The 16,757-nt window shown below is 53.2% G+C and overlaps 1 protein-coding gene across 1 annotated transcript in view; it reads right to left on the reverse strand.

Moving 5' to 3' along the window:
* The window catches only part of nup214 (nucleoporin 214), a 69,098-nt gene that overhangs the window by 4,658 nt on the left and 47,683 nt on the right, over positions 1–16,757 (reverse strand). Inside the window, exons 35-38 of the mRNA XM_035391661.1 lie at positions 16,324–16,494; positions 9,485–9,656; positions 7,013–7,182; positions 5,748–5,781 (exon numbers count right to left, since the gene is read on the reverse strand). Of these exons, the coding sequence (XP_035247552.1) occupies positions 5,748–5,781; positions 7,013–7,182; positions 9,485–9,656; positions 16,324–16,494 (547 nt within the window). The remainder of the gene's footprint in view (positions 1–5,747; positions 5,782–7,012; positions 7,183–9,484; positions 9,657–16,323; positions 16,495–16,757) is intronic.

Here is a 16,757-nt window from a genome sequence, read left to right on the forward strand (position 1 = left end):
GGTGGAGCGGGGGTGGGGGGGGGGGGGTATGGGGTGGAGCGGGGGTGGGGGGTGGGGGGGGGTTATTCTTGTCTGGATTCCGGGCCGACAGCTGCCATGCCAGAGCGCGAGCGCGTACCGCGGCGCGGCTAGGCTCGCCGTGGAAACGGCGCGAGGGACGAGGAGAAAAGAGCGGGAAAAGGGAAAGCGAGAGAGGAAGGCAGAAGCTGTCGCGGAGGTCGGTGTTATATGGGGAGGCGGGGCAGCCTTGTGGCAACAGCCAATCACGGACCACTTCCCCCACTTTCTGGGACCGAGAAGCCAAGTGCCAATCTTTCAATTTCCCCCCGAGAATCTTCCTGATATTTCCCTTAATACGTGACCGCGGCGATGGTGAGCTTCCACCATGAAAGCTTCCATCGGTCTGGTGGGCGGCGGAGGTCAAAGATGCCCGGAGGGAAAGGCCTGGCAACGTAATATTATTTCTGAGCACCGGTGAAGTCCCAAACTGCCGGCACTTTCCTTAGCCTTTCACTATTGATGGTGAACGCTAAAAAAAAAAAGACAGACGGGATTTCTCTCCAGAGTTAATGTTAAGGAAGCCAGAGAACCGGGCAGCAGCCTCTGTGGCTCAGGCAAAGCCTGATGGGAAATGGAATGTGGCTTTCGAGAGGGAGCTGGGGTGTGTGGGGGGGGGGTGGGGGGGAGGGTGGGGGATGTCACGTGATGCGACCCCGGCATTCCGGAATCCCGCCCGGCTGGACGCCACAGCTGCAGCCGCCTCGGGAGGGGTACGAGGCGCCGGGCGACGCTCCCCGTTCCCCGGCCGTCCCCGGCCATCCCGGGACCCCGCCCCTCAGAAGACAGGAGTCTATTTATACAGCCTGGCGAGGTTCGCAGCGCCCGCGCGACAACAAAAGGAGGGGCGGGGCAAAGCACGGGCGCGGGCAGCTGACCGTCCGGTCGCATTCTCACGGACACTGAACACGCGCCTCGTTTTTTTTTCTTTTCGTCTGCCTATCCTCAGTACAGCAGACAAAAAAGAAAACAGACAAAACAAAACAAAACAAAAGACCAAAAGCTAGTCAACAGTGCAGACTCCAGCATTCAAAACCAGGCTCCTGAACCACACGGTAGCGCGGCTAACGCTAACTACCACAGCACCCTTCCCTGGAAGCCTGCTCCCTCTGTTCTCAAACCCCCACCTTAATAATTACTCCTCCTTGTAAGATTCATGACCTTCAGCGATGCCCTTTTCCAGTACCAAAGCTTCACGCAGGGGAGGGGGGGTTCTTCGACAGTTTATAAAAAGCAATCTAAACACATTTCCCGCCAATTTAACGAGTTCGCGGCGAATCACGCCGGAGGCACTTAAAAATTAAAACAAAAATATACAGCGGGTACCAATTAACGCACGGCACAAGTCCCAGCGCATTAATGAAGAGACCGCGCGGAAAAGGCAGATTGAAAATAGCCGAGTTTATTTCCCACTTTCCAGCTATAAAATATACAGCGTGCCAAGGAAAAGGGATTCAGCTCTAAAAACAAAACAAAACAAAACAAAAAAAAAAAAGAGCGGTATACAATTCATTCTTTTCGGAAGTCCTGTCACATCCCAGTCCATCATGGGCAATGGAAAACGCTTCTGGAATAACATGGCGATGTCTGGTTTGAGCTCCTGTCAGTGGTGTAGGGATTTATTTGGATCTGATGACAACATTTCTTTGCCCTCTATCTCGCGGTTCTATCCTTCCCCCGGTGTGATAAATAATGGAGTCAGAGTCCCCCCCCCCTTCCAGAGGCCGAGGAAAGACAGGCCTTCAGATAAATTGGGGGGGGGGGGGGGGGGGGGGGGGGGCAGAAATGATCAATCTGACAGAGTTTGGGGAGGGAGGGTTTCTGCTCTAGACAACACAGCATTTCATCTGAACATTAAAATAAAACAATTTAAAAAAAACTCACACTGATCTAAACGTATTACTTGTTACCTTCGCCGTCCTTCATTTTTGCAACCTTGTTCGCTTGTCTTTTGTTTTTAAGCACCCATGTTACGTTACTACGAGCTTCAAATTACTCCTGAGTAAAAACTGCTACGAAATCAACGAAAGGAGAAATGACAGACAGACCAGTTCACACAAACCAAACAACAACCTAATCAAAATAACTTCCTTCCCAACTCTCTTTGTCTAAAACCCTACTGATACTGAGCGTCTTCAAGGATCTGCTTCCCTTAGATTTCTGAAGACACGGTCCACTCGTTTCTACCTGCAACAGCGTTTGGATCAGTTCCAATCCAACAGGAATTCCTTAACTTAATAAATCCTCAAGGTTCGTAGGGGGCGGGTCTTCGTCTTAATTGAAATGGAACTGACCCAATCCTGACCGAGGACTTGCACGTCCGTGGTCAAAGTCTAGTTGTGGACTCTGTGCCTCCCCCTCAGCATCTTCCACCCCGACCCCCCCTCCCCCCAGCATCTTCCACCCCGACCCCCCCTCCCCCCAGCATCTTCCACCCCGCCCCCCTCCCACCCCACCCCACCCCCAGCATCTTCCACCCCGACCCCCCCCCTCCCCTTCAGCGTCTTCCACCCAAAAAAAGCTTGATTGCAGACGAAGAGCCGCTGGTCACACCTGTTGTGTCCCCCGACAGGGTCTACAATAACTAGCTTCTCCAACCGGCGAACGTTTGAGAAGATCTGCAAAAGCAAAGAAAAAACACCAAAAAAAGAAAGAAAAGATTGAGGGCTGAACAGGAGGGGTCTGCGGGGAGCGTCGTCTCGGACGCCGACCGGCGCTCCTCCCGGCCCTCAAAACCGCTATTCTGAACAGGCGAAGGCACCGCACGGGATCCGGAGGGAGACGGAATCACCGGGGAGGAAGACTGGTGAGGTCGCGGTGAGGTCACGGCGAAGTCGCATTGACTCACAGTGCCCTAGGTGCGATGACCTCATCAGCCACTCAAGCTGCAAAAGGGCAGGGCATCAGGAGGGGGGCGGGGCTAGGAGTGGGCAATGAGAGGCAGCGTTTCCAGGAAAGAAGCCCTGGGGCGTGGGGGGGGGGGGGGGGGGGGGGGGGGAGGTAACTGGCCAGAACTGTGTGTGGGGAGGGCCCCTTCCTCGCTGCCCCATAGCAACAGCTTGTACCCGCCCACTCCTGCACGGTGATGGACAGGGAGTCCGACCAACCCTCCGCAGGGGGGGGGTCTGCCGGAACATCTCCCGCTCCTGTTCTTAGCGCCGTAGCCTTTACCGCTATCCTTTAAGATGTCCGCCACAGCAGAGCACAGGAAACTGCAGCATTGCGGTTTTATCACATATTGGCCTGTCAGTGTTTTTATAGTCGCAGCTCTCTCTGGTATGCTGCACTTGAGTGGCCACGTGAGCTGGCGTTTCAGAGATAAAATGGCAGACACTGACGCCCTGCACACGCGAAGGGGAACGCCATCATCATCATCATCACTGACATGCACAGGAATGGCGCTCTGATAGGCTGCTCAAAAGCTCCTTCTGAGAGCAAATTAACGGTCAAAAGATGCTGAAACTTGCTCATCATTTGGAAGATCATACAGACATATATATATATATATATGAAGAGCATTGTTCACAAAATGAGATATCCACCATTTTAAAAAGTGCCAACTACTCTTCATAAAATGATTTGAAAAGATGTTAGCTATCCTACGTCCTCTACGTACAAAACAATCATATTTTTGTAGATATCGAGGAATGTACTTCAGACAAGATTGTTTTCATCCTAAAATGGATATATCTCGCTGTGGAACGAAACTCTTCAAACACATATGTACGCACACAATGAGCTCCACAATACTTGAGACAAAGACATTTTCTGGATTTGGATCTGTACTCCAGAATTTTAGATTCGTAATCAAACAATTCACTCGTGGTTAAAATGCACATTTCTACACTTACACTACATGGCCAAAAGTGAATTGGCACCTGACATCAAACTGCTCATCCAAAATTACGGGCATTAATATGATGTCGGTCCACCCTTTGCTGATATAACAATCTCCACTCTTCTGCGAAGGCTTTCTACGAGATTTTGGAGCATTGTTGCGCTGATTTGTTTCCATACAAAAGAGCATTAGTGAGGTGGGGCACTGATTGGGCGATTAGGCCTGGCTCGACGCTGGCTTTCCAACTGATCCCAAAGCCGTTGGAAGGGGGGGTAAGTCCAAGGCTTGGCGAATGTCACTGACTGTTTTTTTTCTTATTTCTCAGCCTCATAATGGCTTCCTTGACTTTCACTGGTACTCATGCTGACAAACACCAGTAACAGACTCCAAAGTCGAGAATCAAAACTAGACACTGAGAGCTCTCATTCCTGTACCAACAAAGCAACAGAGAACACACCTGGCAAATAAAAAAAACACCTGGGAAGCCATTTGTTCCTTAAATAAAAGCTGACAATCTGCATTTTTTAACCACAAGTGAATCGTTTGATTGCAAATCTAAAATTGGGGAGTACATACAGAGCCAAATCAAGAAAAAAATACGTCGTTGTCCCAAACATTATGAAGCTCACTGTACATATACTATATATATATATATATATATATATATATATACACATAAATACAAAGGAAAGTTACTGAATATTTATCAGATGTCAGATCTCTGAACAGGAGGGCCTCCTGGGTAGGGGACGGGGGGACGGTGAGGGGGACGGGGAGAGAAATCCTGCTGACAGCTGATTGGCTGTGGGTTCAGCAGTATGACAGGGGACCCTGTTTGAGGGGATGGGGGGAGGTTAAAATGAAGAAGTGCAGTGGGGTAAGGACAGGAGGCCTTTTCCCAGAATCCTCTGAACCAAGCAGAGGATCATGGGAGATATTAAGGGGCCGGCCACATGACAGAGGCGACAGAGCTCAAAAACTCAAAAAGAGCAACACAGACACACACACAGACACACGCGCGCGCACACACACGTACACACAGACACGCACACAGATGCACACACAGACGCACACACAGACACACGCGCGCGCACACACACGTACACACAGACACACGCGTGCGCACACACACGTACACACAGACACGCACAGACACACACACAGACACACGCGCGCGCACACACACGTACACAGACACGCACAGACACACACACAGACACACGCGCGCGCACACACACGTACACAGACACGCACAGACACACACACAGGCACACGCGCGCGCACACACACGTACACACAGACACGCACAGACGCACACACAGACACACACGCGCGCGCACACACACGTACACACAGACACGCACAGACACACACACGCGCGCGCACACACACGTACACACAGACACGCACAGACACACACACACACGTACACTCAGACACGCACAGACGCACACACTGACGTACTCGTGCACAGACGCACACACAGACACACACGCGCGCGCACACACACGTACACACAGACACACACGCGCGCACACACACACGTACACACAGACACGCACAGACGCACACACTGACGTACTCGTGCACAGACGCACACACAGACACGCACACACACGTACACACAGACACGCACACACACGTACACACAGACACACACGCGCGCGCACACACACGTACACACAGACACACACGCGCGCGCACACACACGTACACACACACGTACACACAGACACACACGCGCGCGCACACACACGTACACACAGACACGCACACACAGACACGCACACACAGACACGCACACACACACACGTACACACAGACACGCACAGACGCAGAAATCAATACTTACTGATTTGTGGACCCAAAGCCGCCGCCAGGGAAAGCTAGAAAGGAAACGCAAACGTCGCGTTAGTCTGATTTCCTTTTTAAAAAAAAAACGTATTTTCCTGCGTACAGACGAGGCGCCGCGCGACTCTGATTGACAGTGATGGCTGTTCAGTGACACGTGTACAAAAGGTAAAAAAAAAAAAAAAAATGAAACAAGTGTCTTCTCTAGATTCTCTGACATTTACTGCAAGATGACCCCGAGACATGAACTACAGACAAAATGAGAGCGAGAGAGAGAGAGAGAGAGGGAGGAAGGAGGAAGACAGCAAGAGAGAGAAAAGGGAAGAGGGAGAAAGAAAGGGAGGGAGGGAGAGAGAGAGAGAGAGAGAAAAGGGAAGGGGGAGAGAGAGAGAAAGGGATGGAGAGAGAGAGTGGGAAGAGGGAGAAAGAAAGGGAGGGATGGAGAGAGAGGGAGGGAGAGAGAGAAAGGGGAAGAGGAGAAAGAGAGGGAGGGAGAGAGAGAGAGAGAAAAGGGAAGGGGGAGAGAGAGAGAGAGAAAAGGGAAGAGGGAGAAAGAGAGAGGGAGAGAGAGAGAGAGAGAGAGAGAAAAGGGAAGGGGGAGAGAGAGAGGAAGGGATGGAGAGAGAGAGAGTGGGAAGAGGGAGAAAGAAAGGGAGGGATGGAGAGAGAGGGAGGGAGAGAGACACATCCAAAACGTTTTCCTGGTTCTCTCTCCAGGTCTGAAGATAAAGAGGGACATGGTGTTATTCTGGGAGCCTGGAGTTTGCCAGTGTCGCTGGTCCGCCACGGAATGTGGGCTACTTAGCGCGCCGCCGTCCCCACGGCAACCGCTGCCCTGGCCAGCCGGCCACGCCCCTGGGGCGCGGGCGGTGACGCTAACGGCGGCTCACCCGCCCAGAAACGCCCCGCCCGCCAAACGCGCTTATTTATTTACGCTCCAGCGCAGCTCGGACACGCCTCCACCCCACCCTCCCTTCCACAGGAAGTGAGGCGCGTTCCTTTGGCCGGACGGAGCAATGCCCCGCCTCAGCTCAGAATGCTGCGCTATTCTCAACAAAAATGTCATAAAATATAATAAAAATAAAAAATTACTCCCCCCCCCACCCCCAACATAAACGATAAATTACTTCCTTTAAAGCAATGAGTGCCGTGTGATCCGTTCAGGAGCAAGGGAAATGTAGTTCCCGCGTCCCTACACTCAAAAGCGATCAGGAAGACAGACGCTCGAGCGAAGCAGCCGGGGATTGTGGGTAAACTGCGACTCACCTGCCGGGGACCCGAACCCGGGGAAGCCGCTGCCCTGGCTGCCGAACCCGGGGCCCTGCTGGGCCAGGCTCCCGAAAGACGGCGCGTTCTGATTGGCCAGGCCGCCGAACGACGGGGCGCTCTGATTGGCCAGGCTGCCGAAGGTCGGGGCGTTGGAAGCAGAGGCGAACCTGCAGGACAGTCAGGGAGCCAATCAGACGACAGTACAGGTGACCAGGAAACCAAGCTCCGCCTTCCACAATTGTCTCCACCTTGTGCCGAATAAGCTTCAATAATACTGAGCAATCCAGCCATTACAACCCAGAATAATGAGAAATATCGGCAAGACGCAAGGCTGAATAAACACAATTCACCAATAAAATTAGGCACGGTGGTGTGTGCACTATTTCCATGAAGCATTATTCAGAAAATAAATGCTTCTTCAGCATTAAACGGAGCATTGTAACATCACAATAGCACACAGTTACTGCTGGTTCTGGTACAAAAGAAATAATTACCATCGCAGCAAATGGTTCGACACTGGAAAGTAACAATATGAATGACAATAAGCATGGACCATAAACATAGGTTCTAAAAAAAACTTCAATTTTCCGACATTTTTTTATTTATTTTTTACTTTTGACAAACAGACAAGCCCATGCAGGCTATTACCAGAAGCTTCCTCAAGTGTCTACAATGGACGAAAGGTCAGCTGAAGATTATAACCATACTGTCTGAAGGGAAAATGGGGAAACCAAAAACAGTGAGAGGTCTTCCCTGGGGGGGGGGGAGGGGGGGGGGGGTTAATCGCTGTTTTGATTGATGCCTGAAAGTCTCAAAAACTAGAGAGAAATGGAGCAAAGCTTCAAAAACGAGCGCAGAGGGAAAGCCGAATTTCTTTAGCAACCATTTCACCCCCGCCCCCCCCCCCTGCTCTGGAGGTCAGATGTGGAAAGAGAAGCTACGGGTCGTCTTCCGTAAAGCCCCCCCCACATCTCTAAAATGAGCCTTACCCCTAACCCCCCCCCTGCATCTCTAAAATGAGCCTTACCCCTAACCCCCCCCCGCATCTCTAAAATGAGCCGGCCTTGATACCTGCAGCCTTACCCCTAACCCCCCCCCGCATCTCTAAAATGAGCCGGCCTTGATACCTGCAGCCTTACCCCTAACCCCCCCCGCATCTCTAAAATGAGCCGGCCTTGATACCTGCAGCCTTACCCCTAACCCCCCCCGCATCTCTAAAATGAGCCGGCCTTGATACCTGCAGCCTTACCCCTAACCCCCCCCCCATCTCCCGCATCCGCCTTCATATTGCAGCTTTTCTCCAGGGTCAGAAGAATCCCCTCTCCTCCACTCGCAGTCTGAGATAAGGGCCACGGGTGGGGGGGGGGAGGGGGGGGAGGGAGTGTGCGTTGGCAGGAACAGACAGGCCAGGGTCATAAACGGGCCCGCCCCGCTCCCGTATCTAATCTGAGCGGCGGTCCGAGGCGCCGCTGACCCCCCGACCCCAATTCAGGAGACCATTTCTTAGCGGCTGCCCTCCCTGTCGCCGAGCCCGTCGCCCCGGGCCAGATTTACTTCCTGCCGGAGCCGAGCCGCGAACGGGAGAGCGAAACGGGGCGTGCACCCCGGGAACCAAACCCTGGGTGAGAGCCTGGCGGGACGTCCCAAGCGGGCGGGAGGGAGGGGGTGGGGTCCAGGAGGGAGGGGGCGGGGCACAGGAAGGAGGGGGGCGGGGCACAGGAGGGAGGGGGCAGGGCACAGGAAGGAGGGGGCGGGGCACAGGAGGGAGGGGGCGGGGCACAGGAGGGAGGGGGCGGGGCACAGGAGGGAGGGGGGCGGGGCACAGGAGGGAGGGGGCGGGGCACAGGAGGGAGGAGGGGGTGCACAGGAGGGAGCGGGCGGGGCATAGGAGGGAGGGGGCGGGCTTCGCCACTTAATCTGCCCCAGGCAAGCGCCCAGCTCCAGGATTATCTCCACATAATCCACTGCCTCGGGAGCGCTGTGATTTTTAACATGGCGGCACCAGCGGCCAGACCACAGACCTGGGGGGTGTACCCCCCCCCCCCCCCCCCCCCCCCACACTCCCAAGAGAATAATAATCCCTCTGAAAGTACAAAAAAAAAACCCTAAAAAAGATTTTCTCAGATAAATCCGCCTGATAAGATTAAGTAAAGACGAGATTTCGTTTGTTTCACAGTCTCTGATGAGACCTGTTACACGTGGTTTCCAAACGCGCTGGCTAAAAATATCACTTTCCAATTTAAAAAAACGTGGGAGCACAAATAACGTTGACATAATAAGATTGTGGAGGGGGGGGTGGGGGAGGAGGATAAGGGGACAAAGGCAAAACACCAAAACCACCTTTATGAAGAGGAGCTGAGCCCTGTATGAAAATAGTGATGCGTTTTGTGCCCTGCAGTGTGATGGGCAAGGAGCCGGCCCTGCAACCTGAAGGTCACGGGTTCGGCGCTCGGCGGGACGGGCGCTCACCCGAATCCTCCCACGTTGGCGGCCGCCGTGCCCTCACCGAAGACCTTCGCGGGCGCGGGCGCCAGGGGGGTGCTGAAGGAGGGCGCCGCCCCGAACGCCGACGCCCCCCCGAACGACGGCGAGCCCCCGAAGGCGGGGGGGCTCCCGAACACGGGGGCGCTGCCGAAACCACCTGCTCGGGGGGGGGGGGGGGGGGGGGAAGAGAGGAAGGCAAAAATGACTCCCCACACAGGACTGAACACATCCATGCTCTGGTCCTACTGTCTGGCCCTTTGACTCATTCTGATAAAGGCCTGATAACAGGGTCAAAACCATCCACGTTTTTAATAAAAACTTAAAACTATAAAATCTAAACATATTGACTGAGACTATGCGTGTCTCCTGTTCATAGTTCAGTCCTTTACACACTTTTTGGCTTCACCTGCTAAACAGCCAGTTTGAGCCGGTTTCCTCTTTTATTAGACACGACACAGGAAGGCCGGGCGTTTCGGGTAACTAACCCGAGCAACTCCCCTAGTTACCCAGGACCCTGCCCAAAAACACCGAGCGAAGTTCAGAACCAGTGGTCTCTGGGCTTGGTCTAATAGAGCCACAGGTCCCACCGTTCTTCTCTCGTTAAAATCAGTCACGACGGGAGAGTGATGACCTCGCTTTTTTCTCTTAAGGTCAGAAAGTAGGACGAGCCACCGCTGTGTGTTTCTTAGATGTGTAAGACCGGCCCCAGAGTCTTCCTAAAACAGGCACTACTGCTGGGGCTGGGGGGGGGGGGGGTCTCTTAAGATGATCTATATCCCAAAAAAAATAAATTACTGGGAATAATCTTGGTTAACCATTTTGTTTTCTATTAAGTAATACCAAAGAAACACTTATTTTTTAAAAACTTATATCGGCATAGCAATGGGCCAAAAAACCCGCCCTCAAACACACACATGCTCCTGCACGCGCACACACACACACACACACACACACACACGCACGCAAGCATGCACACTCGCTCGTACGCAGGCACGCACGCACGCACACACACACACACACACACACACGCACACACGCACACACACGTTCCGTTGTGGCGCGTAGCGACCGCGCTCTCTGGAAGCCTCGCCGGAGCGGGCTCTGATATTTCAGCCGCACCTCCACGTCACGCGAGGGGTGAATAATTGATTGGGCGAGTGAAACCGGATTACACTCCCTGTACGGCCTCGCCTACACTGCGAGCTGCTGGGGGGGGGGGGGGGCAACAGGGACCACAAACTCATCGCGCGTCTCTTAAGCGGGTAAAAGTACGCTGTAAAGTTGCATAAGCAGAAAATTCTGCGTTTATAACTGCAGCTCAGCACTGAAAAAGCACGCGCGGTCCCAGAAGCCGAACGCACAAACGTGCGCAGAAAGTTAGCAGGAGCGCGATCAATTACACCAAGCCAACGCCGCAGCTCTGCAAACTCCGAGACAAGAAATCCATGAAACGATGCTAAGCTATTTCTGCCTTTATCGAGCCGGCTGACATTTTTACTGCAAATCTGGCAGCTTTGTAATGAGCCCAGGTGGGACACCTCAGACACAGAGACGGCAACTGTAACACAGACACTCATTTTCACACTTGTGTACGTAAGAGAACCCTCCTCTCTAACAGAACCCTCCCCTCTAACAGAATCCTCCCCTCTAACAGAATCCTCCCCTCTAACAGACCCCTCCTCTCTAACAGACCTCTCCTCTCTAACAGACCCCTCCTCTCTAACAGAATCCTCCCCTCTAACAGACCCTCACTCTCTAACAGACCCCTCCTCTCTAACAGAATCCTCCCCTCTAACAGACCCTCACTCTCTAACAGAACCCTCCTCTCTAACAGAACCCTCCCCTCTAACAGAACCCCACTCTCTAACAGACCCCTCCTCTCTAACAGAACCCTCCTCTCTAACAGAACCCCGCTCTCTAACAGACCCCTCCTCTCCAACAGAACCCTCCTCTCTAACAAAATCCTCCTCTCTAAAAGACCCTCACTCTCTAACAGAACCCCACTCTCTAACAGAACCGTCCTCTAACAGAACCCTCCTCAGTAACAGAACCGCACTCTCTAACAGAACCCCACTCTCTAACAGAACCCTCCTCTCTAACAGAACCCCACTCTCTAACAGAACCCTCCTCTCTAACAGAACCCCGCTCTCTAATAGAACCCCACCCTCTAACAGAACCCCACTCTCTAATAGAACCCCACCCTCTAACAGAACCCCACTCTCTAACAGAACCCTCCTCTCAAACAGAACCCCGCTCTCTAATAGAACCCCACCCTCTAACAGAACCGCACTCTCTAACAGAACCCTCCTCTCTAACAGAAGCCTCCTCTCTAACAGAACCCCACACTCTAACAGAACCCTCCTCTCTAACAGAACCCTCCTCTCTAACAGAACCCTCCCCTCTAACAGAACCCTTCACTCTAACAGAACCCTCCTCTCTAACAGAACCGCGCTCTCTAACAGAACCCCGCTCTCTAACAGAACCCTCCTCTCTAACAGAACCCTGCTCTCTAACAGAACCCCGCTCTCTAACAGAACCCCACTCTCTAACAGAACCCTCCTCTCTAACAGAACCCCACTCTCTAACAGAACCCCACACTCTAACAGAACCCTCCTCTCTAACAGAACCCTCCCCTCTAACAGAACCCTCCACTGTAACAGAACCCCACTCTCTAACAGAACCGTCCTCTCTAACAGAACCCCACTCTCTAACAGAACCCTCCTCTCTAACACAACCCCACTCTCTAACAGAACCCTCCTCTCTAACAGAACCCTCCTCTCTAACAGAACCCCACTCTCTAACAGAACCCTCCTCTCTAACAGAACCCCACTCTCTAACAGAACCCTACTCTCTAACAGAACCCTCCCCTCTAACAGACCCCTCCTCTCTAACAGAATCCTCCCCTCTAACAGAACCCTCCTCTCTAACAGAACCCTACTCTCTAACAGAACCCTCCCCTCTAACAGAACCCTCCCCTCTAACAGACCCCTCCTCTCTAACAGACCCCTCCTCTCTAACAGACCCCTCCTCTCTAACAGAACCCTCCTCTCCAACAGAACCCTGCTCTCTAACAGACCCCCACTCTCTAACAGAACCCTCCTCTCTAACAGACCCCTCCTCTCTAACAGAATCCTGCTCTCCAACAGAACCCTGCTCTCTAACAGAACCCTCCTCTCTAACAGAACCCTCCTCTCCAACAGAACCCTGCTCTCTAACAGAACCCTCCTCTCTAACAGAACCCTCCTCTCTAACAGAACCCTCCTCTCTAACAGAACCCTCCTCTCCAACAGAACCCTGCTCTCTAACAGAACCCTCCTCTCTAACAGAACCCTCCTCTCTAACAGAACCCTGCTCTCTAACAGACCCCTGCTCTCTAACAGACCCCCGCTCTCTAACAGAACCCTCCTCTCTAACAGACCCCTCCTCTCTAACAGAACCCCACTCTCTAACAGAACCCTCCTCTCTAACAGACCCCTCCTCTCTAACAGAACCCCACTCTCTAACAGAACCCTCCTCTCTAACAGAACCCTCCTCTCTAACAGAACCCCACTCTCTAACAGAATCCTCCTCTCTAACAGAATCCTCCCCTCTAACAGAACCCCACTCTCTAACAGAACCCTCCTCTCTAACAGAACCCCACTCTCTAACAGAACCCTCCTCTCTAACAGAACCCCACTCTCTAACAGAACCCTCCTCTCTAACAGAATCCTCCCCTCTAACAGAACCCCACTCTCTAACAGAACCCTCCTCTCTAACAGAACCCCACTCTCTAACAGAACCCTCCTCTCTAACAGAACCCTGCTCTCTAACAGACCCCCACTCTCTAACAGAACCCTCCTCTCTAACAGAACCCTCCTCTCTAACAGAATCCTCCCCTCTAACAGAACCCTCCTCTCTAACAGAACCCTCCTCTCTAACAGAACCCCACTCTCTAACAGAACCCTCCCCTCTAACAGAACCCACTCTCTAACAGAACCCTCCTCTCAAACAGAACCCCGCTCTCTAACAGAACCCTCTTCTCTCAGAACCCTGCTCTCTAACAGAACCCTGCTCTCTAACAGAACCCCGCTCTCTAACAGAACCCCACTCTCTAACAGAACCCCACTCTCTAACAGAACCCTCCTCTCTAACAGAACCCCGCTCTCTAACAGAACCCCGCTCTCTAACAGAACCCCGCTCTCTAACAGAACCCCACTCTCTAATAGAACCCCACCCTCTAACAGAACCCCACTCTCTAACAGAACCCCACCCTCTAACAGAACCCCACTCTCTAACAGAACCCTCCTCTCCAACAGAACCCTCCCCTCTAACAGAACCCCACTCTCTAACAGAACCCTCCCCTCTAACAGAACCCCACTCTCTAACAGAACCCTCCTCTCTCAGAACCCTCCTCTCTAACAGAATCCCACTCTCTAACAGAACCCTCCTCTCTAACAGAACCCCACTCTCTAACAGAACCCCTCTCTAACAGAACCCCACTCTCTAACAGAACCCCACTCTCTAACAGAACCCTCCTCTCTAACAGAACCCCGCTCTCTAACAGAATCCTCCCCTCTAACAGAACCCCACTCTCTAACAGAACCCTCCTCTCTAACAGAACCCTCCCCTCTAACAGAATCCTCCTCTCTAACAGAACCCCGCTCTCCAACAGAACTCTCCTCTCTAACAGAACCCTGCTCTCTAACAGAACCCCACACTCTAACAGAACCCTCCCCTCTAACAGATCCTCCTCTCTAACAGAACCCTCCTCTCTAACAGAACCCTCCTCTCTAACAGAACCCCACTCTCTAACAGAACCCTCCTCTCTAACAGAACCCTCCTCTCTAACAGAACCCTCCTCTCTAACAGAACCGTCCTCTCTAACAGAACCCTCCTCTCTAACAGAATCCTCCCCTCTAACAGAACCCCACTCTCTAACAGAACCCCGCTCTCTAACAGAACTCTCCTCTCTAACAGAATCCTCCTCTCTAACAGAACCCCACTCTCTAACAGAACCCTCCTCTCTAACAGAACCCCACTCACTAAGAGAACTTCAGCCAGAAAGGGGAGAAAGGAACCCTAAACCTGCTGGAAACTACTTCACTGCACCCAGCACCCCCAACGAACTCTGAGGGGGAAAAAAAGTGATGTCACTTCACAGTGCTTGGGGCGTGAAAATTTAAAATGCTGATACTGTCCCCAAGTTATTTATCACAATAAATCCCCTGATGTAGCATTAAATCTGGAGCAGTGTAACGACAGGGCCTGATCAGCATCACAATGACTGCTTCAAGATACGAACATTATACAAAAATGTAAATGACGCAATTTTCGGACGAAATTAAAGCTATAAAAATGCTGAATTCGGCCGCGTAAATATACAGCCCGATAACTAATGAGTTTGATGATTAAAGGAAGAAAAACATTCAAGGTTATCTTTCAAAGCAATGTTAGCACATTGCTTTGAATATGATACAGTTCACCCTGTTTGTGTTTTACATTAACATTGGCAACCTTATTCTGGACGGGGAATTAAATTTTAAGGATTAGGGCTTGCAGTGCCTCCGACACTAAACTGGACTGATACTGACCCATATGGTGACACAAGCCTAATTTAAAAGTTACATTTTTTTTTTCCCTAAATTATGCTTTCAGTTGCCATTTTTCCAACATTTGGCAAATCAGCCATTCAGACAGGCAGTCAGACAGTCAGTCAGTAGCTCAGTGAGCGAGTCAGTCAGTGCGTGAGTAACAGGGAAAGTGTTCGTGTGTCTGTCTGTGGGCGGGGCAGTGTACCTGTCCGTGTGTCTGTCTGTGGGCGGGGCAGCGAACCTGTCTGTGGGCGGGGCAGCGTACCTGTCCATGTGTCTGTCTGTGGGCGGGGCAGTGTACCTGTCCGTGTGTCTGTCTCTGGGCGGGGCGGCGTACCTGTCCGTGTGTCTGTCTGTGGGCGGGGCAGTGTACCTGTCTCTGGGCGGGGCGGCGTACCTGTCCGTGTGTCTGTCTGTGGGCGTACCTGTCTGTGGGCGGGGCAGTGTACCTGTCTGTCTGTCTGTGGGCGGGGCGGCGTACCTGTCTGTGGGCGGGGCGGCGTACCTGTCTGTGTGTCTGTCTGTGGGCGTACCTGTCTGTGGGCGGGGCAGAGTACCTGTCCGTGTGTCTGTCTGTGGGCGGGGCAGTGTACCTGTCCGTGTGTCTGTCTGTGGGCGTACCTGTCTGTGGGCGGGGCAGTGTACCTGTCTGTCTGTCTGTGGGCGGGGCGGCGTACCTGTCTGTGGGCGGGGCGGCGTACCTGTCTGTCTGTCTGTGGGCGGGGCGGCGTACCTGTCTGTGGGCGGGGCGGCTTACCTGTCTGTGTGTCTGTCTGTGGGCGTACCTGTCTGTGGGCGGGGCAGTGTACCTGTCTGTGGGCGGGGCAGCGTACCTGTCCGTGGGCGGGGCAGCGTACCTGTCTGTGGGCGGGGCAGTGTACCTGTCTCTGGGCCGGGCAGTGTACCTGTCCGTGTGTCTGTCTGTGGGCAGGGGCGGCGTACTTGTCCGTGTGTCTGTCTGTGGGCGGGGCAGTGTACCTGTCTGTCTGTCTGTGGGCGGGGCGGCGTACCTGTCTGTGGGCGGGGCGGCGTACCTGTCTGTGGGCAGGGCGGCGTACCTGTCTGTGGGCAGGGCGGCGTACCTGTCTGTGGGCGGGGCGGCGTACCTGTCTGTGGGCGGGGCGGCGTACCTGTCCGTGTGTCTGTCTGTGGGCGGGGCAGTGTACCTGTCCGTGTGTCTGTCTGTGGGCGGGGCAGTGTACCTGTCCGTGTGTCTGTCTGTGGGCGTACCTGTCTGTGGGCGGGGCGGCGTACCTGTTTTGGCCGGGCTGGTGAAGGAGCCGAACCCCTGTGCGGCCACGCTCCCCACCCCGGTGCTGAAGGTGCCGCTGGGCTTCGGCTCCCCGAAGGAGGGCGGCGCGGTCCCGGGCCCGGCCCCGAACCCGAAGGCCTTGGCGCCGCTGTTCCCAAACAGGCTGCTGGACCCTGGGGCACAGACAGAGGGGTCTAACCCAAACCGGGCGAAAACCACCAGCCGCGTAAAACACCACTTCAGCCACACCGCAACAAGAGAACCACACCGCACCACAACCGCGAACGCGCCCACGTTTCTGAGAACATGAATACAAACAAAGCACTTCACATCACCGTCATTTTCAAAGAAATACATACCCTGCAATATATAAAAGGCTCAACGATTGGATAATAGCCATATATTGCGAAGTGCTTTGACGTGCTCGTGCATTAGA

The sequence above is a fragment of the Anguilla anguilla genome, chromosome 14 (genome assembly GCF_013347855.1).
Source record: "Anguilla anguilla isolate fAngAng1 chromosome 14, fAngAng1.pri, whole genome shotgun sequence".
NCBI classification, from domain to species: Eukaryota; Metazoa; Chordata; class Actinopteri; order Anguilliformes; family Anguillidae; genus Anguilla; species Anguilla anguilla.